We start from the raw sequence: 26716 nt of genomic DNA on the forward strand, positions 1-26716 counted from the left end.
AGCCATTTGCAGCTACCCTAACAGCTTCACAAACCAACAAAGAGTAGCAAAACCAGGCAAAACGAGTTGGGCGTACTCACTTCCACATGAATAAGCAATAAGCACTCTCAGAAGTTACACCAGAAAGTTGTTAAACTTGATAGATGAAGCTTTTCAAAACACCTTGTTGTGTACTGTATCGGGCTATAAAAGACTATGGATGGTTTAGAATGAAGAGACATCATTGCTCAGAATGATGTGATTTAAGCATTTTTGTTCAAACTCTTGTATTTGACTTTGTATTAATAGGATGGTTTTAACAAAAGAATGCTTCATCACAACATTTTCCCCCCATAAGGGCTGGTCTTTTTGTCTGAACGTCTTCTGACACTCATTCTATTAGATTATTAGTCTTTTCTCCTTTAAGTATCGACCCTATTTACCACTCTAACAGAAAGATTTATAGTAACACCAATTAGTTGATGGGAGATAGTAACATCACTGCAAAAAAAAAGACTCCTATGTTGAAAATATTCTAACAGTAGTTATCTAAATCATCCAAATGTAAGTGAAAGACCCTCCAGATATCTCCTATCTTCCCAGGAGCATCTGATTTGTAGATCAATGGATCAGCTCCATTTGTTTTACAGACATGATGACCTGGAAAAATGCTCATTGTGAAAATTACAATTCTTGAGAGAAGACATCAAGATTCCTTCAGATTTATTATTAATTTAGATTGTCTGCAGCTTCTTGAACCTCTGCCTTTCATGATAATAAATGGAAGTGAAGATCTTTGACTCAGAAAATACCTCCATGGAAATAAGAGAGTTCTTAAAATTTCAAAAAGTCTGATTGCTTTTATAATGAATTTTTCAACATTGTTTTCCTCCTAAAATTCTCCTTCATTCCAAGTTATTTTAGCAGTCATGAGGAGACTAGATCATTTTGAGATAAGCCCCTAAATATCCCTGCCCACAGAAATTAAGGCCAATTCCGTTTTCATCAATGAAATACAGGGACATATAGCATACATGCATAGGGTCATACAAGGCCTTCTTTGTTGAATGTATCTCATACATACTGAGGCTCTCAAAGGTGATAATGGAAATACTTCAATTAAACTTCTCTCCCTATGTTCTTGTGAATGTATAAATAGCCTATTTTATAATGACATCATAAGAATTTAGGAGTTAAATCTGTGTAAAGTAAATTTGCTGTACTTACAGATCTTGCAGATGGATTGAGGGGGAAACCTTCATTCTTTGGTGTCGTATATTTACAGTACTTATACAGTGATTTTGTTTCATGGAAAACAAGACTTCATTGCAAGTTTCTTCACCCTGTTCTTGCGAAATCAAAATCAAGGGTGAGCTTTATTAGTCAAATTAAACCTTATCTTACACTTTAAAAGTTAGATCTATAAATGACCAATGAAAAGTAGAAACTCAAATTTTGCAATTCGGGCATCACTTTGTGAACTTTACTGGATTGGGGGCTATGACTCCCTACTTTTCTTTTTTTTTACGGTTTCTTTTGGGAACAGAAGTTGGTTCTGAAACAAAATAGACATTAGACGACATCAATAATGTCATTCTGTAGCAATTGTGAAACTTCTCTGCTTTCATTCAGAATTTCATTATCAAATTAAAAGAGATACCACGATCAACCAATTATGATAAGACCGAAGAACATAGCAAATATACATTGCAACAAAGGAAAAAAGTGGATATTAATTTGTTGCCTTGTCATCAGGCATCTTCAGATGCCTGATCTAAAGAAATTTTTTATAACTGGAATGGTCAACATCAAAAGCATGTGTTCAGTAAAAACACAATAAAACTTACCTCTTTTTGTGCACAAAAAGTCTCTCTCTTCATGCATAACTTTTTTTAAAGAAGCAGCACGCTACACACATTCATCTTTTGGATGTACATCAACAGAGGGAAGAGTATAGGTTCTTCAAAGGTTTTAAGAAATATTCATTGCCAGACTGAAAATGTATTGACCCAGTTCCCAGAACAGACCAACACATTTAATAAATGTGCTTGTTTTGTGACAGGCACAGAAAAGAAAATGCTGCTTAGAAGCCTGCATCAGCTAATTCAGGTTCCAGTTCCTATTTCTCCTACCCTAAGCAGGTAGGCCACTCTGCATATTGTGGGCCTGGTCCAATATCTACTGAAGTCACCAGAAAGAGTCCCACTGGTTTAAGGGGCTTTTGATCAGGCCCTAAATCCCAAGGGCTTGAGCCTGCAGGCCTTCCATCGTCAAAACTTGATTTACAAAGCCATGTTATATTCTAACTGAAGATCATTAAAGCTTCACTGTTAACATGTGGGACAAAAATCTGCAGTTCTTACTCAATCAAAATCATCTCCATTTGGAAACATGGAAGTTTTCTCTCAGTAAAGACTGCAGGATTTGGATCTGTATTGCCCCACAATAATGAAGAATCATAGTTTCCGCTCTAAATATTTTTTTGGTACATGGGGCCTTCTAGGTAAAAAGGAACATATAGTTCTAAATGGAAAAAAATCATACTTTGCCCTTTTTTATTTTAATGGCCAAACATTGTAATGCTAGCTAAACAGACATTCTTGTCTGCTAATAGGTTCCTTTAGTTTGTAATAAATAGGAATGCTAATGACTAAAATTTGGTATTTGGTATGCATTAGCTTTTGTAAGTCTTTTCTTTAAGGCCTCATTGACATTCAATATGGCAAGCTTCCTTTGAAACATATTTATAAAATAACTACAGTATAATTAAACCAACAAAGCCATCTTTTAAGTAAGCTTAATAGCTCAGTTTTTCACTCTGTAAAATTTTTATTTTAAAGAGGAAAAATAGTTATGCCTCAATTCTATGGTATATTTCATTTTGCATCTAATATTTCCTTTGCATCTGCAATCTGTGCATATCTAATTTTTGACAACTATGATTACTAATAAAGTGTTCATGAAAGATATGCTTCATAGCTTCTTCAACAAGAATAATGTATTTTTGTTAATGGGAACTGTAATATATCTTGACAGATACAATATATAAAATATGCTTTTTTCTTAATTGTTAATGTTGTGGTACTGCATATACACGAAGTGGATCAACAGATATGTCAGGTAATAATCAAAGTGAATGCTATTTTATAAAATGTAACTAAAAATATTTTAATGATATAAAAGGAATAGATAAATAAAAGGAATTACATTTAATTTTGCTTTCAGCTAGTGATCAATTTATTGTTAGCTTTAATAGGGGAGAAAGCTCATGCAGAAAGCTAATGGTAGATTCCGTGTTAGCATTATTCATCAGGGTCTCTAAGTAGTACTTATTCTGGAATATTTCTCTGGCGGAGTAAAATGTTCTACCTAAGGGTACTTGGCCCCTGATAAACCTAATTCATAATAATACATCTGTCATTCAGAAAATTAAAGTTTACAGAGTTCTCAGCGGTTTGCAAATCTTTTCACTATTCAAAACAATGACTGTGTTTTCTCAAGACAAACTAAAAAGTGATACATCAAATTATAATAGCATAGAATCTCTCGACTGCTTCTTAAACTCGGTCCTCAATAGTAGTAATCCTTAGACCTCTCCTACTGTATGGTGAATAAATACAGTTGACATCATTGTTATAATCTTTATTTAAAACTGTTACCAAGGTTACAAATTACCATCACTGTGTGCAACAGGTCCCTCTGAAGCAGTATCATTACAGATTAACTGTAATATGTAGGATTATAATAAAAGGCATAAGGGATTATGCACAAGGAAAAAATGTTAGTAATAACACAAATACATCTACTTTATGGAGTGCATTGGTCTACAAAAGCTGCACTCTCAAGGCTGAAAAACAAAATGTGGCTTTTTTATCACTTGGGCGTTTATGGGGATGCATAGTTAAACATGCTAACTGCATCCTGTAGTGGCTTTGCAAACTTCAGAGAGGGAAGGGGAAACATGGTTTCTCTCGATGTATAAATGTGCTACCGCGGAAAGATGTTTTCACAGTCGCCACTATCTAGCTGATGAGGAAATATGCTCCCATGATGTGGCGTTGAGCTACCGTGACAGAAAATAGAGTCGTATAATGCTCAACGGAACTAGTCCCAGAGCTATTGGCCCGAGTCTACTGGCAGTGATACTGCGATATCACTGAAGTCAATGAGGCTACACAGGTGTAAATCTGGAGCAGATGAATCTCAGGGACCGTGAAACTGACTCCGATTTATTTTGTCTCCTGTGAGAGTGGGAGAAACACCAGCCTGAAGGAAAGAGTGTAAAAGAGAAATCGAAATATTAGAGAACTTTGGCTATTCTAAAGGTCATCGACAAGCCTTCCCCACCAACACCCAGACCCCAGCCCGACAGGCTGAGGCTCAATCGCTGTATTGTGCCCTCAATTTAGTGAAACAAATGCAAAGTATTAAAGTCTTTGTAACTAATTGCACGCTCCCATTTATACATAGTTACCTCCATATAGATGTACAGCAGCAACGTACCCGAAGTATTTGGCGGGGGGAATCCGATTTATGTCCATAGCTCAGCCCCCCCCCCACCCCGGAGCATAAGTCTTCGCATACCTCCGCGACTGTAGCTGGCAAGGCTCGGGGGTGCAAGCCACGAAAGGAATAAAAACGAACCGGTTCTGGTCAGGAAAAGAGCAGGATCGAAGTTTGTTAGCAAGTATCTCGCCTTCCTGTTTGGAGCCCAGTGTTACTGCTCGTCCCAGGGGGCCGTGCCGCTCCGCTCCCTGTCTGCCCTCTCTTCCACTGGGGCGGCTGAGCCGGAGGAGAAAAGCCTAAAGACAGAGAAGATGGTGAAGAGGTCAGAGAGGGGAGGCGAGGGCCGGGGTGGTTTGGCCGTGACCTTTTGGAGCCCTGGTGTATTTTCTCTTCGGAGCTCGGGCTCAGCCAGTTTGAGATGAACTTGAGAGCCTAGTTTCCCCCTTCCTCGGCAAACAATCCCTGACCAAAATTAGAAACACCCCCCCTCCCCAGCCAGCCCTGGGCCTTGCGGGTGGTGGTGACGCAACAAAGCGATTTGTTTTCCTCTTTGGGGCGATTTAGGGGAACTAGAAAAACAAACATTGGTCCGTCTAATGACATAGGTGGAGAAAGCTACTAAGGGAAAGAAAACGGGGCACATCCTTTTAGAGGAAGGAAAAGGGTTCTCTGAAGAGAGAAAACAAAAGCCGTCAATAGTCATTGTAACCCCACCATGAACCAAGGACCTCCTGGACACACTCAGAGCGCTAACCTCCCAGGACTTCCCATTACCTTTTCATGACACTTCACTAATGCTCACACAATAGCCAACTGAGCAGTGCGAGTCAAGATATTTTAACCTGAACTAAACAGTGTCTCCAGACAATAGGTTGCAAAGCAACATCTGGTACTACACATTAACCATGATGTGCAACAGCAGACGCTTAACGTCTGGAAGTTTATGTCAACAATAAGCAGCCCAGGAGTCTGCTGCTGTTCAGCCTGAAATCTTAATAAATGACTATTAGCTGGTGGTTCTTAGGTGAGCATCTCAGATCCGTCCTCTCAGGGAATCCTGAGCAGTTTGATCTTGATCGAGCCATATGGATTCGTATTGGATTCGAATATATAGATACACCCACGCGCGAATCCAATATGTGCGTCTGTCGCTAGGGCCAAATCATCGAGTGGCAAGTGCAGGAGTCAAATGCCCCAGAACTCCGAGCCAGGCAGAAGAAAGATGGAGACGAGTCAGTGGAAAGCATTTTGCTCCTTCGTGTATATTTTCGTGGGGGCACGAATGTCATCAATCTCTGATGACGAATAAAAGTGGACATAAGTAAATGACCAACTTCATCAAAGCGCTTGTTTAAATGAGGAGGACTCTAAACTAATGAAACGACGGGAAGTGACTATTGCCAACAGCTGTTCCTCATACATATTTCATTCTATGATCAGATAATACGTCCTACCACCTTCTCAATTATTCACAGATAAACATTTTCAAGACGTTTTGACATCTGTCTTAGTACCTGCTATTAATTTAGTAATCACTGTAGTTAAAGGTATATGGGACTGCGCCTCGCAAACTCTCCTCTTTGATTTCCGAACACGAGATATATAATATTCGCCCCCCACAAAAGCCCCTCAAAGGGTGAAATTCTTTCCTTGTGGCCCTGGCATTCGTTTTAAGGGCGTCTCCCGATCGTTACCAGCCTAAGACAACACTGAGCGAAGCGACTATTTGCACGCTGTCATTGCTGTGGTACTCTGCTGTACACAGAGAAGTGGCGAGGGCGGGTTATTACTGCATCATTGCATCCTTTAGGCACAATTGCGCTCCTTGATCCCAGACTGCTCTTGGGGAGCTGAATGCTCAGCGCCTTTTAATCCAAGACGATATTTTTAGAGAGAGCGCTGCACCGAGCACGCCGCCCTTTCAGACCTTGCGTCAAGCTTCGGAGGAAGGGTGGCTGGCAGATGAAATAACGTATAACCGGTGGGAAGGCTGCTGCCCCTTTACAGTCTGGCGAGGAAGGTTGAAAAAGTTGCACTCGTCAATTTGTTCCCCAGTTATTTACAGAATTGCTTCTACTTTTCGTCTCTGAAAGCTGAAGATCATAACTGTGCGCAGTAACAAACAACGCGCCATAGAACTGTCTGAATAACTGTCCTGGAAGTTTCAGAGTGGCAGCCGTGTTAGTCTGTATCAGCAAAAAGAAGGAGGAGTATTTGTGGCACCTTAGAGACTAACAAATTTATTTGAGCATGAGCTTTCCTGGGCTAAAACCCACTTCATCGGATGCATGCAGCTCTGTGTGTGTGTGTGTGTGTGTGTGTGTGTGTATATATATATATATATCTTCCTACTGTATTTTCCACTGCATGCATCTGATGAAGTGGGTTTTAGCCCACTAAAGCCTATGCTCAGATAAATTTGTTAGTCTCTAAGAGTCTCCTCGTTCTCTTTGTCCTGGCAGTATTACACTTACCGACTTCTTTAATGTTCACAAGAATTCCACTGCGTTTGCCGCCTCTTTCCAGTCCGGGCCCCCCTCCCCAACAATATACAACCCATTAAAGCACATTTATGAAACCAGCCTGGCAGAAGTGAATACAAGTACAGTTAATAAGGAGGATTCGTGTAGTTTGATGTGGCTTGATTTTATTCTGGGAATGAAATGCACAAGTCCCCGATCAGAAAAGTAAGTGATCTGGTCCTCTATATTCTTTGGGAAAGTATGTCCGGAAAAAAACCCTGGCTGTATGGAGTCTGAATCTACTAAAACTTGTTCTTTTGTGCCTATTTCCTGGCGATAATCCCTTTTCTTAAAATAAGAACTTTCCCTAAACAACCAGATGTTGCTCGTACCCATTAAAGATTGAGTCAAACGAATGCAGGGATAAAAAAAAAGTCTTTCCAACTCTCTTTTCAGAAACTGTTTATTAAATGCAAGTCTTCACTGCCCTCCATAGTTTTTATCTGATAAAGTTCACATACAGAAAGAAACTGGAACCTGCATCACATTTCCAGATAAATACGATGTAAATATAGAAAGACGTGCATTTTTTCTCCCACAAAGGAACTTAATTAAAGCTAGCCTGAGAGCTGCAATCTTGCCAGTAAAATAGGGACTTGCTTTGTAAAAGGCTTAGAAATCATGTTTTAAATAGCAAAACTGTACATTAGGAGAAGAATGCGGTTCTCAAGCTAAACCTCAGATTCACATTCCATAGAGGGTTTTGCGAATGTGACACTCAGACACGCTCTTGTCCCCACAGACCTCTGCATAAACAAACCACACCCAAATATTGCTTCACAGCTTCAAATCCGGGTTATCAAATGAAATGTAGTTGACATCTTTATAGAATGAGTAAAAATAATAACAATACTAATGCGCCACCTTGGCTAACGGCAGCCAGAGGTTGTTCCTGAGCTTGGCTTGTCTGTTTGTTTTTGGATTTTGTTCCACACAACGGAAGTTACAGGGAGTTCATTTCATTTTAATCACCAAATAAAAATAGAGGCCATCCTGCGAAAAAAGAAACACGGCAGGCATTTAGAAGTAACGGGGCATTTTGGTAAAACGGAATACAGAAAGCTCAGTCCCACCTGTTTTTGATCCTCAAGATACTACCTACAGCTGAAGACCTTCCCTTTCTTTGAATCGTCTGTACTAATAAATGAGTTAAACGGTGAACTCTGAATCTCTGCTTCTTTATATGGTTTGAATCAACGCATGTTAAAGTAATAAGGGGAGATCGGGTGTCCCTGTGTGTTCACATTAAATTAGACAAAGTTTGCCATCTTTTCACGCGAGACCGTCCTACGCTTTTAAAAGTCCACTCCAAGTCTGCCTGGAAACTTTCAATTACCCCCATCTGTTTAACCACGTGCCACCGGCCTGTACCTGACTGCTGGGCTAAGCTAAAGCGCTCTCGTCAGCCCCTGTGTAGTTCAGTATCGTACCTGCGTCTCTGTCGCTGCACAGTGCTCCCACCCTCCCCCCAGCTTCAAGGCTTCCTTCTCCCTATTGATTGCGCTATGTCCAAACAGGGCAAAAGACGAGAATTGTATTCGACAGATGCTGCTCACTCGTGAATAACAGGTTCAGTGCATGCGGAATCTCTCGCCATTATCCTGTAAGTTAATATTGAGTAGCAGTAGCTGTCTAAATATCAAAATCTATTTATAGGGGATGCAGAGCCGTGACCTCTTCATCTGACCTTCAGTAACTGCAGTCTGGAAAAAGGACAAAACTATGGGAAAGCATACAATGAACGTGTGTGAGAGAGAGAGAGAGAAATGGGCGTGGGTGCTTTGTTATGAATTATGTAGAGTGTATTTGATTCCTAGAATTGCATCCAGTTTTCAAATATGGAGTGTATAGATTCTAAATGGCATTTGCAGGACTTATGATTGTACCTTATGTTAATTTACCAGCTAAGGGATATCAGTAGAACTTATTTTTCTCGGTTATAAGTCTCGGTTAAGTATTAGGTTTAATGCTATCGTCGTTTTAAAAACTAGGAGGGTGAAGAATGCAGCACAAAGCAACTCCACATACATTTCGGAAATAATTTTACAAGTTTTGGAAACTTCATCGGCATGGGGTGGGGGGAGTTCCCTTTTCCTTAAAATAAGGACCCAGCCTCATCGTGTCTGTCTCAACAAGGCAAAGATTTTAGCAAAATCGGGATAGGGGGTGTGGGGGGGCGGTGTTGATCGGTTTAATTAGCACAGTAGTTGTTTTATGAATGACTTTGGACTACTGCCTGAGTGAGGATCGGTTAGAATTTCTCAAAAGTGATTAATAAAAAAAGAGAGGCTAATCCTGCAGAGCCAGACGTTGTCTCACACGAGTACATGCTATCTCAGGGCTTCCAGTTTCAGGGTGTGTTTTAAGGCATTTTTAAAAAAAGAGCGGTAGGGCTGTTTTGCAATGTGGAGTCCCCAGGCAGAGATGACTATTATAAAGCCCATCCTCTCGGGTGGAGAGAGAGCTCAGAAAGCCCTGCTGTTCCCGTGCAGCTGTCCAGAGTTCGCCCAGTCTGAATTAACAACTGTGTAAAACTAGATCAACTGTCCAACTGCCTTCCCGCCCCGCCGTCTCCCCCCGACCCCTCCCCAGCTCAGCAGCTCCCTGCCTTAATATGGCGCCTGCAAGGGAGAGAAGCACTTTCTTGATGTTTAGCAGTTGAAAAGTACTCCCTGAAGGTCACATCAGGCAATTTGTCCGTTTCCTGCCTCAGATCTTCAGGGCTATGCATTTGCGTGTCAGGGGGGGCTAGGAGGTAGCTTGGTGCGCTCTACGCACGCTTGGCTGTCAGGGTGTAACCCAGCCCAAAAGGAAATTTCATAACCAAGCAGCCATCCTACTGATAAAAATAAACTGGACAGAAACACTGGGGCAGATCTCACAAGCCAGATGTGCCATTGTTTTTAATTGTTGCATTTATTTATGTATATGAAACAAAACAAGAATTCTGCGTTGGTTCTTGTGGATGGAAATTAAAAAGACTAAAACCTCCTTTGTGACCCTATTAAGACTCATGAGCGCCATCCTCAGCTGCTCGTGGCTGCTCTAGGGAAAAGAGTTACTATTCTTCGGGGAGAGTAGTTTAGGAGGAAAACTCCATCTCCCTGGATTGACTGAGCAGCAAAACACCCTCCCCGTCAGCTAGTTAAATGCTTCTACCCAAAGCAGGGCTGCTAACTACATTAGTCAAATGTTCTCTGCTTCACATTTTGGGGTTTGGCAATTAGCACTCTTCTCTTGCAGCAAAGGAGAATAACGTGCATATGATTGATTTTTTTTTTTATCCCACTGAAGGAAGTGTCTGAAAAAAAAAAGAAAATATTAGGTAGATATAATCTCCCTCTAACTCTCTGGTCTTGGTAATAGATTAGGCTACATGATACTACATTCCAAATAAAATAAACAAGGTCTTAGAAGAGGAATCTCCTCTTCCTAAGGAATATTTACCCTATGGTCATTACACCTTTAATAGCCCTCGCTTACCTTACCTTGCAGCAGGTAAGAAAGCTATTGCTCCCCTCTCTCTCTGTGCCTAGAACCCGGGATTTCAAACACAATGTCCTCGATTTTAAAGTGCTATGTACCAGATAATGGTGGGGGGACAGGCAGGGTTGCAATGTTATTGACTGCATACAATATATAAGATGGAAACGTTTAAGACTTTTAACTTTTTGTTGCACTGACACGCTGTATTTTTATCAGATACTATTATGTAGACAGCAGCATTGTACTGTAGCTGCCTCACAGTTGCTGGATCGTTTCTATCAGATGAAAGATTTTGAATAGTTTTCTTTCAACAATGCATCCCTTTGGTCTGGATACAAAGCATGTAGGCATGGTATACACTTAAACAGCTCTGTCACACAGAAAGATTAAATAGAGTATATATCGAAGTCTGTCTACATCATTATACGTACAGGGAACAGAATGAAGTTTCCCTTCACCAGTGAAGAAGCCCATTAAAATCTGATGTCCTAATAGCATCTTCCAGATTTTTCTTATCTGTGATATTCGCTAAGCTGTTAAAAATCTTTACAGCTTGGCTTTAAAACCAGCTGTTTCTTAAGGAAGGAGTGAGTCTGATAACAGAATCTTCTAAGAAAATCTACTTCTCTAGGTCTATTAAATGGCTAAATTATACCATATCTATCTATCTATCATACACATAGTATATGGATCTCTCTCTGTGTGTATATAACAAGTGTACATATGGATGCATAGATATATAGATTTTTATACATACCCGCAAATATATCGATATAGCTACATAAATATAGCATAATTTATAAGACATACAAACCACACACACACACACACACGTGTGTGTGTGTGATATTAGAACACCTATTCCTTCAATGAAATACACATTTCTTTTTAAAGACTTGCCCTGCCACTCCCAAGTCCCCAGGTTTATTGCTTGAATACAGTTTTTGTCAGTGGCGGCTTCGTGTCGGTTTAGAAAAGTTGAAGGCAGAAGGTGATTTTGCACTGAAAGGCTCTGAGCCTTGGAGTTTTTTATTCACTGCTTAATCAAGCGACTTGACCAAACTGCACGTGCTGAGTCCAACTTTTCTCTTCCCCTTTTCCCAGCTTTGTGCTATCCACTGATTGAGTCCTCATATTAAGCTCGAGTTCCTTTCTAAGCGACTGCTAAGAAGTCAAGAGCATCCTTGCTTGCTTTCTCTCTATGGCCTTTCATGCCCTCAATTTGTTATTCTACTGACACTTTCTTAAAGTTAGTGCAGAGCATTGAAACATTAGTGACAAAAGCCCTGGAAAATCTCTCACTCCTCACTGCTAAATCCTCTAATGGGTCAATGCAGGTCGAATTTTTATTTGATTTCCAATAATCTCTAGCAGTTAAAAATTAAACTTACCTCAGATCAGCGTTGTACCCATGGTGTATTTTCTTGCATTTGTACGCCATTGACTCTCTGATTTCATACCACATGTACCCACTAATTTATGAATGAGTGTATATATCTGTATTTATCTGTATCTATGTCTTTATATCTCCAGTAAGTCTTTCATTCTGTGTCAAAATAACATCATGTCACTCCATGCCAAAAGTATATTTATCCAGTCAAATAGCAACTGCAAGCGGCATCATCTTTATCAAACCTTCATTTTTGTTGTACACGAGTGTTAAATATCTTTTCATTTCTTTTACTATTTTAAAATATGTATCAGAGTAATTGTTACTTGGAGGTCTTTTATGCATCTAACACTCCTATGGTTCATACGTTTTTTGTTCTTTTATTCTTGTGCTGGGAGATTACATACACTAATTTCTTTTGACATCTAGAAAGCATGTTTAATATTTTTTAAAATTCCTGATTCTTAAAGTTTGTCACAATGATCAAAGATTTTAGTTAACGTTCCTAAAACCTTCCACTTTTTAACTGAAGAATTCTATTTATCTTAATTTGCTGCCTCGGATTTTGCCAAATATTTGTTTTATTCTGTGGTTTAAATAAGTTTCAGTGTGATCCACCAATAAGCATTTCCACTAACTTGGGGTCAAGTGGATATAATTTACATGATAAAGAATAATGCCTGTTTTGGCCAGTTTGAAACAACTTCACCTATGCCATCATTAAGGAGAATTTGACACTTTTAGTAAAAAAGATAAATCATTGGTTATGTATAGTGCAGTTTTCCTATTCGAGTTACTGTATAAAGGCCAACTTCTTAGGCTCTTGAATTTCTGTATCATTTATAGCCTTAAGGAGGGCAAATTTGTACCTGCTGTTATTTAAAGTTTCACATATTAGCTTGAGAAGGTCTTACCAGGCCAGTAGATCGTTTATTTATTTCGAGTTTAAAGGCAGTCTTAATTAAAGCAAATGAAATCTAAAAAAATAAGCCATTATTATGGACCACACCAACCCAGTCCAAACTCGGAATGGATTATTTCCGGGTTGTATATAAAAGGAATTAGGTTTATCTCCTGCATATCCTCTGGCTTCTCTCCTTTTGGGGGGGGGGGGGGAGGGCCGCTGGGAGAATACTTTATTTAACCATGTAGATGCCTATGACTCATTGGTTGGCAAGGTAGAGCAGTGTTCAGGACAGAAAAGTTAAAAAGGAAAGGGACAAGCCAAGGTGCTCTCTTGGGGCTCAGAGCCACCTGTCTTCGTTTCTATTGCATTCCTTTAAGAACAATTTTTAAAAATCAGGTTAATGCTGTTGATGTCCCTATTTCTTCTCTCTCTTCTTCAGTCATTTTCAGTTGAGGTGATACCACACATACACACATGCACGTTATATTATAGATGAGACCATCAGAGGGTGATCTTGTTCCATATATACCTTACCTTCCCGAGGATCCTCGAAAAAGTTTGAACTCTTGTCTTCTGGGGTGCAGAGTTAAGAAACAACATTTTTAGCTCGTCCCTCGTCAACAGCCTGGGTCCGGCAGGCTCTTCCTGGGAAGAAAGCCTCCTGCAGGCACCGGGCCACAAACTGGTGAGCTAATGCTCGCTAGCTCTGCTCACCACAGTTAGGACAAGAGAGAAGAAGGATCTTTCCTTGTAGATCTATGCTGAGTTCGGTGAGGATCTTGAAATCTGCTAGAAGTACATAAGTAGGGGGACAAAAAGGAAAGGGCTCCAAATAGATCTTTCTCGAGAATCTATCTATGTTTTTTTCGCAGATTGCAAGCTCATTTTTTAGAGTTACAATTAGCCCAATTTATTTACTTTTTTGTTTGTTCACAGCTGAATGGTAAAGCTGGGAACACTTCATGTTTACAACAGGCACAGTCTTGCAATCGTTAGGTATAGTTCAAGCAGTGTCTTGCACTGTTGTGGCTTTGCTCAATCACTGAGAGCTATGGAAAGCATATGGGAATCAATATATAGACAGTGTGGCGGGCAGATAATGGAGTAGAATGAGTGAATGTCATAATTTGTATGATGGGTTTTCTGTCGTTCAGATCGAGCAAAAATTTCTAGTGGGTAAAGGTTTAAAAAAAGTCCTGGTGCTACAAATATCACAACCCACCCGATTCTCTTCCTCCCCATTTCATTTTAAAGGTAGGATTTTCAGGAAGAAGCTAATGACTTTCATTTAATTGGCCAGGCCCTGATGTAGTGGATTGTTCTCCCAGCCCTGTGCCTTTGTTGCTTTTGGGGAAAATAAAGCTAATCAAACCTTTTGTCATGGCCAAATTCTCCCTTGGGGTCTTCCAAACATTTGTTTGAATAATTTACCTCAAGAATTGAACATACTAATTGATTTTAAAATGCTAGTCCAGAGGGAGGAAGGGCGCAGGGGCTCCAAATCACAGGCAAAGAGCAAATGTATACCTGACAGCAGCGAAGCGTCCATAATTTGATACACCTCATTCTGCAGTGTGTGTGTGCACTTCAGAAGGCGAAGGAAGAGTGTGTCCGAATCATTTCAATAAATGTTTTCTTAAGGAATGTTTGATTGCACTAGTTTAAAGGGGCCACATCCATGGAGCCCTGGGAACTTTGCTTTGATATTACATTGGCTAGTAGATATTTTTCCATTCCAATAAATGCACGTTGTCATCTAGCTCTCAGAAGCTCTGCTGTCTGGCATGTGTAAACTCTTCTTTAAGAAAGAGAAAGGGGGTGGGGGGGGCTGAATCCAGGGGGCTGCAGGTTCTATGTGCTTCAGTCCCATTCAAAGCAGAATTTTGATGCGATTCATTAGAAGTAACGAGTTGACATAAGGTAAATCTACATTGAGGGGGCCTTTCTTTCAGTGTATGGGGAAGCTTCATTAACCATCGCTAACAAGGCGTGCAAATGCTCTGATTGGGCAGCTTTCTTATAACGCCAGGGCCTTTGCAGGATGCCCACCTAATGAGGGTCACGAAAAGAGATTGATAAAATATTCAGATTTTCTGTCACACCAGGAACTTTTTATTAAAGGGGAAAGTTGAGGCAACTGTGTCGTTGTTTACCTTTTGAAGGCACAACCGCATAAGAAGAAACCCAGATCTCTTCGAAAACCTTATCTCCAAGAGAGGATTGGGTTTTTATGGTGTTTTTTGTTTGTTTGTTTGTTTGTTTGTTTGTTTTTGGTAAACCCTTAATGGTTTCCTATCTCCTTCCCCCCCTCCCCCAACCTAATTATGTTTTCCTGGGGTTACTGTACTGAAAAATAAGAAAGAAAGAAAAAACTTGACTAAAATGTTCTGGTTTTGACAGAATTATTAAAATCCGCCTGATGGCTTAATGACATGTCAATCATTTCAGTGCTGCTGGTTGTTGTTAATATGTCAGCATCTGTACACATGACTATTAAACATGCTACTTTCATCAGTGTAACATTTTACAGGCTGGAGGGCTTTTTTCTCCCTCTGTAATTTATTTCTACTACTTCTCATTGCTAGGTTACATTTTCTAATTAGAGCTAAGTATTTCACTTAATATTTAATTTAGATGTACAGCACATATATCATACCTAGATCAATCAATCAAGTGTCCCTTGATGATAATGCTGCATCATTAAGAGTTGTATTTAATACAGAAGCCAGATGATGTATGTATGCTTATGCTGCTAACCAGACACTTTCAAAATGAGGAATGTGAGTTTGTCGTTAGGAGACATACTGCACGGACGTTCACTTTTGAGCTAAACGCCTAATCGAAAAAGTTTGCTGCTTAAAGAACTCTGGACTTTGGAACGGCAACAAATTTCATTCCTTAATTCCCTTCCCAAATAAATATTTCATATTTTCCACCAATGGACGTGTTTACCCAAAGGAAGGGGAGAGGTTAATTTCGTAGCTTTGGTATTGTTTCGGGCAAGTAATAAAATACCCGGCCTGCCTCTCACACCCACCAAAACCGTTAAAAATGATTTGCCCACGTTTTTACACAACATATACCGCACTCATTACATCAACAGGATTGAATTACAGGAGCCGAACGGGCCAGCCCTGACACAGACACCAAATACGCGGTCATTTATCTTGGGAAATCGTGGCTTTAAAAAGGGGGGATAATTCCAAATAATGCGGCTGTACAATATTGTCGGCACTTGCCACTTACGAATGACAAAAATTCAATTAAATCCTCATAAAAAGTAGATGGATGTGATCATTTCTCCTTTACCTGCCTGATTCTCTCCCTCCCGCTCTTAATTTCACCCGCCTCGGCCCCGTGATACTGTATTTTAGAGCTTCCCTTCTAGCTAGAAGGTGACCAGACACAGATAGGGCACCGAACCCCTGTTTGAACCAAAACACTCCGGAGTGCCGAATGAGTCATTCTCGAGTCAGGCTTGGGGGGCATTTACTGGGCAGCAGAAAATCAGAACCTAGTGGGAACTACATATCAAAGCAAGCAGTAAAGTAAAGAGCCCACCTCTCCTTTCTCTCCCACAGAAGGTCCCCCCGAAACAGGGCAGGCTGGAAACATCAGCGCCTTAAACAGAGACACACACAACTTGACATTAATTTCTTGGTGCATCAGAAAAGAAAACAAATTTCTCTCCAGCTCTTCCCTGCAAAGCCACATGTCATTATATGAGCTAAAACAATGAATCATGCGGGATAAAATAAGATTAAGTTGAAATGGAGTTTAGCTCCCAAGCTTTCCCCAGCACTGTAAAGATGTCTATCAGTAAGGAGAACACTCTGATCATTTCCACGGACGCCTAAGCCACAAAGTGAGTAGGGAATTGGGGGTGGGGGGGGTCAGAACAAAACTAAGAGTCTTCCCTGCGGGTCTTGAGTGTGTGAATAAGAAACTTACAGGATCCGGAAAGGATTTTCCGAGTCGAGAGGGGTTTGCTTTCCCAGTCCTCTTGTTTGCTTTCCTTGCTGCTGGCGATCATGGCTTCGTATCTCTTCCCCTCGACAGTAACTCACTAGTTCAGCTCGTCCGGATTCAGCGGCAATATGCAGAGAGCTCGCAAGATTCGGGGGCTCTGAATTAGCCAATTCCATTGACAGTTTTCAGCCAGCAGCTGCAGTCATTAAAAGCCATTTACACCCTGGCCTCCTCACACAAAGATAGAGCGCCAACAATTATCTGCTTGTACATTTAAGGACATGAGAATGTGTCCCTAACAGGCTTAGGGGAGAACTGAATCACCGGCTACGCTAAGAAAACACTGAGTCCCATTCCCAAGATTTGTCTAATGTATATCGTGCCCTAGTAACTCGCTTTGATGAGTAAGCTGCTTCAGTATCCTCAAACATTTTAGGATGTTGGATCCAACTGTGCAATACCTCACGGGCTGAAATATCGCTTATGCTGTAAGACATGCAGAGCTCTGTTAAGACCTTCGTATTAGCTAATAGGCATGTCCGGTTTGTTTTTTTTTAATCTGATCATGGTTTGAGATTCACTCCAGAACACATCTTTTGCAAACAGAATTCTCAGTAGAAAAGCAGTTTGCTGGTCTCGGATTATACCTGAAACAAGCTAAAGCAGATTCTGGTGTGAGTTTTTGCAGCTTTGCAAAGTTCAGCGGGAATCCTAGTACCAGGAGGATCGTCTAAGCATGTGCACAGAATATGATTGTGTGAAAGACTAGAAAACAAGAAGGGCCTTTTTGATATGATCCTTGAAATGAAGTTTTGGGGTAGTTTAATTTTCAGCTTTAAGAAAATTGAATCAAATATTAAGAAACCCCTCGCAGGAATCGCCCCCCCCCCCTTTTTTTGTAATCCTTTACATAAAAGGAAAGGATTACAAAGAAAAGATTTTTTTCTGTATTAAAATCTTTGGCTAAACATATTGTTGTACAATTCATACTTTCAAGTCGATTGGTAGAGGGGCTGAGTCGCCTCTTTGCTTCCTTAGCTGTGTCACTGGAAATATGAGCCAGAAAGGGAAGGGAGAGGGGGGGAAAGTTTCCCCCAAGTATGTTAACAGAAGTGTGTAAGCAGATCACTAAAAATTAAGAGGGCCAGTTATTTTCATTATGAATAACATAGCACACCGATGCCAGTTTAGTGAAAATGTGATGAATGTGTAATACAGCGAGGTTCTTCCAGTCCAGCAGCTCTTCCAACTGGACCTATTCATCTGCCACTTGGAATTATTTCATGAGGAGTGCGCTGTGAAAGGGATCACCACCAGTTCGGAGTCCAGCTAAAGAACTTCTACCACCCATAGCAGCATTATTATTATCCTTCGGATAGGCCAAGTCACGCTATGTTTTCACATTTTAATTGTAATATCTCTTCCCCCTCTCTTCCCTCCATTGATGTCTGAAAGTAGTTTGGGCTCCATTCCTCACCCCTAGATCTGCATCGGAATGCAGAAAAGATCTTTAAAAAAGTTTTGAATTCCTCAATGATTTTTCTTCTAGAAAGGCGGCTTAGGATAATTATTTCAGCTTTATTGAGGGCAGATTAGTTGAAGTCTGGATGCTGCGTTTCAATACTCGTTGTACATGCCTTTACAATGTCGGTATTGTTTGCTACTGTGTGTGAACCTATTCAAAATATACACTTTTTAACACCAAGCAAAGTCCTGTCTAAATATACACAGTAAGTCTGGAAAGACGTCCATGACCCGTACAAATCTCTGTAAATCACACTTCCATAGCTACAGAAACTAAACAAAAGAGTTACCAGCTCAAGATGCTGATTAAATCTTCTTAAAAGCAACATACCTAATAGTAAATATAGATGCAAGGGAGCAAGATCCAGGAGCCTCGCTAGCCGTTGGAATACTATGGAGTTAAAACTGCAAGTAGACTTTCTTTGCCCACACTTTAAAAAATCAACACATTTAATTTAATCGTCAAACTTGTTTCTTTCTTTTCCCCAAAGTTTGGGGCAGAAACGGTATGTAAAGGAGGAAACAGATGTTAAAAGGGTGGCTGGCACGTACGCGAGAGGCTAGCTGAGAAGAAAGAAACAAATGAGAGGGTAAAAAAGAGGGATATGGGAAAAGACGGAATGAAAGAAAAACCAGAGAGAAAAGCGAAAAGGAGAAGAAAGCAGAGGAAGAGAAGGCATTAAGGGAAAGAGAGGCATTTAGCTGGGAAAAGAAAGGCAGAAGAGGGTTGAACATGCCAGTTATTCGAAATGCTTTTCTCTAAGTTAAAGCCCGCAGACAGGGCCCGTTGAGAGCACGGATGCTCCCGGCAGCACTGCATCCCTGCAGGGGACTCTGCAGATCCCGTCAAACTTGAATTTTAGCAGGTACCCTGTTAAGTGAAGGGCGGGGGAGACATTCTGGAGGGAACCAGAGCTAAACCCAGAACGTACTGTGTGTGCCGCTTCTGGGAGGGTCACCGGCATGAGGATGGGTCTAATGATCTCATCTTTCTTTTCTTCCTCGGCACTATTAGTGTTCAGATAGGCAGAATGAAGTGAAACTACGTGCAAATCATGTGTAAATTGTCTCAGTTAGGAGCCCTTTATCCGAACGTGTATCCCAGCCTGGCCCATTTACTTTCCCCCCATATCTCCTTTAGCTTTAACGAGGCTCGTTAGGATCACAATAATATTCCACCCTCTAATTGCTCATCCCATTCAACAAATATGTGCACACTGCTTTTCGCATTATTTGATCCCTTATTTAGGAGGGGTGTGGAGGGGGAGAGACGGAGAGAAGGGGAAGTGCCGAGATTAAGAGTTGAAAAGATAAAAAAAAAAAAAAAAAAAACCAAAAAACCTTTTCCACTAACCACCCTGCCTCCCTTCCCCCTGTGCATTTGCGCGAAGTGGTAAAAACCTTTCTTACGTACTCACTAATGATTGGCAGGGCTGACAGTGATTGGCAGGGGGTGCTATGGCAACGCCACAACGACACTCAGAAGACCAATAGAAAAGCGAAACAAAATGTTTCAATGCTGCACTCACTGTGGATTTAGGGGAGATATTATGAGGCTGTTGTCATTAGGGCGATTGCTGTTGAATCATTGAATCTTGACTCGGTGGCGGTGCTGGGTTGGGGTGTGTGTGTGTGTGTGTGTGTGTGTGTGTGTGCGTGCGTGCGTGCGTGTGTGTGTGTGTGTGTCTCTATGTGGCTGTGTGTGTGTGTGCGTGTGTGGATGCGTGCGGGGTGTGTGTGTCCTTCTCTCCCTTCTGCCTGCCTTGCTTTCTTTTCTCCTTGATTTATTTCCCCCTCTCTCAGGTCATCCCATGGTTTTCCGGTCCCCTTTAGAGCTTTATCCCACCCATTTCTTCTTGCCAAACTTCACCACCGACCCGCATCACCGCTCCTTACTTCTCGCCAGCAGCGGCGGCGGCGGCAGCGGCAGCGGCGGCACGGGCTGCAGCCCCGGCGGCGGAGGCAGCTCCAGGGCACCCCAAGAAGAGTTGTCAATGTTTCAGCTGCCCACACTCAACTTCTCCCCGGAACAAGTGGCCAGCGTCTGCGAGACGCTGGAGGAGACCGGAGACATAGAGCGGCTGGGGCGGTTCCTCTGGTCGCTGCCCGTGGCGCCAGGGGCATGCGAGGCCATCAACAAGCACGAGTCGATCCTCAGAGCCCGGGCGGTGGTGGCCTTCCACACCGGCAACTTCCGAGACCTCTATCACATCCTGGAGAACCACAAATTCACCAAGGAGTCCCACGGCAAGTTGCAGGCCATGTGGCTCGAAGCGCATTACCAGGAGGCCGAGAAGCTGAGGGGTCGCCCGCTAGGGCCGGTTGATAAATACAGGGTGAGAAAGAAGTTCCCGCTGCCCAGGACCATCTGGGATGGAGAGCAGAAGACGCACTGCTTCAAGGAGAGGACTCGCAGCCTCCTCAGGGAGTGGTACCTGCAAGACCCCTACCCCAACCCCAGCAAGAAAAGGGAACTGGCGCAGGCCACCGGCCTCACCCCCACGCAAGTAGGCAACTGGTTCAAAAACCGAAGGCAAAGAGACAGAGCAGCCGCTGCTAAAAACAGGTCAGTGCACACGGCACCCCCACCCTGGGAGGAGAGCGAGAGGCAGGGCTGGGCTGATTGCTAGGCTTGGTAGTGCTGCCGGAGTTCTTTATTTGGGCCCCAGCGGCGGGGGAGTTTGTTTGTTTATCTTGAATAATAATTCATAAAGAACCAAGCCTAGTCCTGCATACCAATCTGCTTGCTCCAGCTGCAAAGCTGCAGCCGGCAAAGGAGTTGTTATGAAGCCCAGCACCAGGAAGCCTTCGCCGCTTGCCCGAACAAAGTTTATTCGCACGCACACACTCGTCCCCGGGGTGTCCAAGAGTCTATTCTTTTTTTTTAAAAAAGACTTTCCTTCTTTCCAAACCCGTGGGGGTGTTGTTCGGGTGGCAAACGGCCTCCCCAGAGTGCAGCGAAGGTTCTCTCCTTTCCTTGTGGATTGGTAAAAGTGACGGGGAGCCACCCAGTACTGAGCGTGGTGTGTGAGTGTGTGTGTGTGTGTGTGTGTTTTAAAATGTCACTTGTGTTGGCACATTTTAGTGGAATCTCCCCCCTCCCCCTACACACACACGCACTAAACAGTTTAAACAAACATCATAACTCAAAGTGTGCTTCTGCAAAGAAGGCAGCTGCTCTCCTGTTGTTCGTATTAATTATAAAAAACACACAAACTAATTTGCCTAGGAAGGAAAAATAGGGGAAAGCAAGGAGGCACTGAAGCGCATTTTCTTTCGCTTTTATATTTATAGGTGTACACGGGATGATTCGCTCTTTGTGTGCGGATAGTACAGTGTGTGTGTTGTGTGTGTGCGTTTGTGTTTAAAGTGTCCACTTAAAGCCAACCTTAAATTCAACTATTTCCTGTTTTGTCTCAACGTAGTTTTTATACGTTATTTTAAAATTTAAAATAGACCTTTCAATCGGCTTTAAAGATAGATTTAAAAAAATTGCATAGAGTTATGGCTGGAAGTGTGTAAATAGAACTTACTGTTCTTTTTTATATTGCCTCCCCCTCCCCCCTTCCCCCCAATTCCTTTGAATTGTACTGTTGGTACTGGTGATTCCGAGTCCTGAAAAAAATACAAAGGGCAACTGCTTCACTATTTGATTTCCATCAACTGGAAGGCAGAGCAGCTAAGTACTGTAAATAAACAGAAGTTGCGTACGGATGCTTTTGTTGACTGAACGCTGTTGACAGCGGAAAGAATACACCAGGAATTGTAATGGGAGAAAATAACCAAACACGCCAAAATTAAACAATTTTAAAATGACTGGAAATTTTAGAACGATATGCATTTCTCTGCTCTTTGCGGGCATTGAAATGAAGAAATGCTCGGGGGGGGGGGGGGAATCAGGTGACTGAGGGGTGCGTTTTGATCAACACTGGGAGTGTTTGTTATGCGTTGTGAATGACTGGTCAGCTCAGGACTTTTAGCTTCTTTCCCCTTATTCTTGAATTAGATTTCCTCTATATTTAGAACCGAATAACCAAGCGCAGGAGAATGGTCAGAATAGGATGATGCAATTGAAGATTTGTATTTGGTTGTATTTATTTTGTCTGTGTGAAATCAAATGCCTTCCCGTGCGGTGACATTGCGAGGGACAGCAGTTTGGAGTCTTTTGTTTAGTTTCTTGTTTTTTTTTTCAAAACGGAAGCAGACTTTAAATTAAAGCGTTCTCCCTTTTAGAGGGATAGAAAAAATGCATTCTAGATTTGTCGCTAAATACTTGGGAGATGTTGCTTCCCCCACCCCTTCTCCAGAGCACCAGTGTATTTCTTTACACGTTTTAAAAAATGTTCTGTATCTAGATATAAGCAGACAAGATAGGTCAGTTTCACCTGCAATTCTTTTCTGCTCCAGAGCACTCTTTGTAGCTTTCCATATCCACTGTGCGTTTGATAAACGCACACATATTGTCTTAGTTTAGATTAGGCCCACAGTACCCTGGTGTCTGGTGGAAAAATGGACTAGTGGCGGTGGAGGGGGGGGCGGGGGACAAAGAGAGATATTTTAAACGAAATCTCAGGCGCAATAAATTAGTTCCCCATCTCCATGCTTTTCTAAAGTTGGGACCTCTCTATTTATATCTGAGCTTCAGCCGATCATATCTGAAGTGGGCTTTCTCCGATCTGTTTTGAAACACTTGCAAGAGGCTGTCTGCAGCTGCGGTGACAGGAAGCCGAGGCAATGCAGTTCACGGCCGACAGCTTTACCAAAACAAGACTGAGAGAAGGGGGGGGGTTTCACCCATTGAACCTTGATGGCCTGTGTACACAGGCATGCATATGCATGTGTGTACACGGTGCCCGGGCAGATAGCGCTCTGTAGGTTGCAGATCGCTATGAAAAAGCCAGGCAGGCTGAGATGAGAAGGTGACCAAGCGTGGGGCTCCGAGCCCGAGAGGGAAGCGGGGGGATGCGGCTGGAGCCCGTTGCGGAGGGAGGCTGTTTGTTTGGTGAGTTGTTTGTTTGGGGAGGTGTGTTTGCAAGGGCTGGGGGAAGCGGGGAGCTGCCGCCTGCTGCCGCCTGTGGCTCGCTCTTCCTCTCTCAGAAGGACTGTGTCGTTGTTTTGTCTCCCCGTGCGATGCAGGCTCCAGCACCAGGCCATAGGACAGAGCGGCATGCGATCGCTGGCAGAGCCCGGCTGCCCTACACACAACTCGGCCGAGTCTCCGTCCACGGCGGCCAGTCCTACCACCAGCGTCTCCAGTTTGACAGAAAGAGCCGAGACGGGGACCTCCATCCTTTCGGTAACCTCCAGCGACTCGGAATGTGATGTATGATACCGGCAAACAATCCAAACCAACCAGCCGAGCACCCTCTCCCCGACCCAGACCAAACAGACCAACGGCCCCAGAATCAGGACACACAGACCCACACTCAGCAAGAGAAACGCCAAGCAAACAAATAAACAATAGCAAACAAACAAACAAAAAGAGAATCCATCGACACCATCGACAGCCACCGCCGCCACCAAGAGATGGAGCTAAAACTTCAACAGACAGTCACTGACACTGATGTTGCAGCGGGGGGAATAATAATAATTATATTAAAAAAAAATGACAATTGCATTCTTTTTAGGACAAGCACGATTTCTCCTTTGCGCTTTTCCATGGACGCATTTCACCCACTTGCATGATAATGATGATGCTGATGATTAAATTTGTATCTGGGAAAAATATTCTCTATAGTAAAGAAACAAAAACAAAAAACAAAAAACAAAGAAACAAACAAAAACTCCGATCGAATTTGTATAAAAACAATAAAAATTAAAAAAAAATAAAAAGGAACTCCTTGAAGAGGGAAATAACAAATGTTTATCGCCTTTTTGTTGGTTCTCTCCCTCTTTCTCTCTCTCTCTCCCTCTCGCTCTCTCTCTCTGTTTTTAAGTCCAAGTGATGGTCCAGCCAAGATGCAATCTTCTGTTTTTTTGTTCAGCAGACAATCATTTTATTCGTAAGCACCTTTTTTTCTCCCCTTCTGTCACTGCCTGTGTGGGTGCTGGTTATAAATGTGGGAAAAAGAATAGTTATGACTGTAACAGATTTTTATTTTTATTTCAAAATTTTATATGAATTATGTATATCTTAATGATGCGGTCATTCCCCCAGTTTGTAATATATGTGTAGAAATGCCTGTATATGATATTTGCTCTTTTCTTTCTTTTTTTCCTCGCTCTCTCTGTCTCCATCTCTCTTTCGCTCCTCTCCTTTCTATTTTCCTTGACTCGGTGTTCCTTGCACAAACTTAGCTGTCACGATCTGACCTGCTAGGTTTTAAAAAGGGACCTCAGCGATAGAAAACAGCTTAGAGTGCAACTGTAGTTATCTTATGCAAAAGCTATTTTGAGTATTTCATAGCCGCTATGGGGTCTCTTCTTAAACTCCACGTAGGACGCTTATACTATTGTTTCCTTCACTGCGTGTTTATCTATATGTACAAACTTTCTAAATCAAATACAGTATTCCATTTTCTTATCTATTCAGCGATGTTGGTGTTTTTGTCTATTGCAAATTATATATCTGTATCTATATATTACTCCCCACGTCCTAATGGAGAAATTATTTTTTAATCTTTGCTTGGTTAGGTGAGCCACGGTGAATTATTCAAGTTTATATCTACTGAAGCTCTCAGGCTGGTTAGCAATGCACGCCAGTGGAATCTGGAATTTACTCGTGTGTATGTAGCAGCGAGGCGCGTTTGACTTTTTTGTCTGGTTTTCGTTTTAATTTCTATGTGTTTTGAAGTAAAGTGCTGTGTTTGTCGCCCATTTAAAATTAATTTTAAAAATAATATAAAATCACTTTTCATTAAATGTCTGCCTTAGTGAAATGAACAGTGTCTGTAAAGGGGAAGGAAAAGAAAACTTCACGTTTGGATAGGCAAACTTGGCCCCCTTGGGCTGATATAACCACTGCTCCGAATCTGTTTCCAAGACACAGTGATGTCCTTTCAATCCTGCTTTCACACCACCGGCTCAAGCATTTTTTCATTTTTTCAAAAAACTCTGAGCCTAAATGATCACTTTGCCCATCTATTGGGATTAGCAGGTTTCTCCAGAGAGCATTTAAGATGTTTTAGTATTTGTTTGTAGCTTTAAATGAAAACAAAAACTATAAACTACTCTCCCTAATCAGGTTTCAGCTCCTCCCCTTGAATCCTAAGTATATTGTAATGTGCTGAAAGAAGCCTTTATTTGCATGACTAACAGTATTCCAGCATCACCTTTTGCATTAAAGTTTTGCTTAGCCCTCGGCAGATTATTCAACCGTGAATTAACAAGAGGTGAATTCTAAACTTGTTTTTACTTGAAAATACAATTTTGAAACTTATTAGGATTAGTGCGAAACGTGCCTGGAATTTCTTGACCATATCAGAACTAATTTTGACTTCCGATTTGACTTTGTTTTGGCTGCATTTTTTCCTCTATTTGAAGGTCCGGGCTAGTTGAATGGGAAGCTCCTGAAATTTTAGGGAAAACTATAGACATTCCAAAAGGAAGTTTTACGGGGAGAAAGAAAAGCCCATGCCCTATAGTTTGGAATTTAATTCAAAGAACATTACTGATGATTTTCTCAAAAAAAGCTGAAATGCAAATATATTTATAGATCTTTTATATCCTTCAGAAAATCCTATGTATATTTACTCAGCTTCCTTTCAGCACAAGCAGTTGTTGGGAACGTGTTTATTACCATCGATATTTTTAGGGAAGGTTGCCCAAAAGCTTTAAAAGAAGGAATAGCTAAGCAACAATAACTGATGTGTAATCACTTGAAATACTATAGGGAAAGAAAGCGAGAAAAAGAGTGTGTAGAATGTTTATCTTTATCATTTATGGTCATCGTTGTTAAGCTGTACCTTGTTACCTGGAAGGCTTCCAATCAGAAGGTCTTTACTTTGCTGCTCTGTTATCATACACGTCAGGGCGTAAAGTGGGCTAGAATCTGTTTAGACGCGTTTAGGAATTGCCCCCAAATAGTGAAAATCAGTGAATTTGCTCACCTAAATTTAAAATCCCATCTGTACCCTTTCTCTGTCCAGCTCCCTGAGAAAGCAAACCCCTACTAAGGAAAAATAATACAAATAATTCTCAAATGGATTCAGCATTTACACTTACACATGCATTCCCGTTTTTATTCAAATGAAAAGTGCATTTGAATTTTACATAATTTGAAATATGCCTCATTTTGTAGATACACCATATTTAATATTCAGGCATACATAAAATAATACCAGCGTTCTGTTAACGTGGCACATACCATAATATGCTGAAAATTAGTTTTGCTAAATTCATTGCATATTTAGCAGCATAGAAGGATTTTTTTAATAACGTGACCTATGCAAAACTAGCCTTGATTTGAAGATAAGTGGGAAAAGAGAATCGTAT

The 26716-nt window shown here is 41.5% G+C and overlaps 1 protein-coding gene across 1 annotated transcript; it reads left to right on the plus strand.

Moving 5' to 3' along the window:
• Nucleotides 1-19810: 19810 nt before the first annotated feature.
• Nucleotides 19811-25193, plus strand: SIX3 (SIX homeobox 3). The gene is made up of 2 exons (XM_073339106.2): nucleotides 19811-20849; nucleotides 23420-25193. The coding sequence occupies exons 1-2, from the start codon at nucleotides 20095-20097 to the stop codon at nucleotides 23610-23612; spliced, it is 948 nt and encodes a 315-aa protein (XP_073195207.1). The 5' UTR covers nucleotides 19811-20094; the 3' UTR covers nucleotides 23613-25193.
• The last annotated feature ends 1523 nt before the right edge of the window (nucleotides 25194-26716 follow it).

The sequence above is a fragment of the Lepidochelys kempii genome, chromosome 3, assembly GCF_965140285.1.
Source record: "Lepidochelys kempii isolate rLepKem1 chromosome 3, rLepKem1.hap1, whole genome shotgun sequence".
Lineage (NCBI taxonomy): Eukaryota > Metazoa > Chordata > Testudines > Cheloniidae > Lepidochelys > Lepidochelys kempii.

What these genes read in the sequence shown, in the direction of transcription:
- SIX3 (XM_073339106.2), top strand. Translation starts at nt 20,095, where the DNA reads ATGGTTTTCCGGTCCCCTTTAGAGCTTTATCCCACCCATTTCTTCTTG. An exon ending in GCAGCCGCTGCTAAAAACAG is followed by an intron (nt 20,850 to 23,419) that starts GTCAGTGCACAC and finishes CGTGCGATGCAG; the next exon opens with GCTCCAGCACCAGGCCATAG.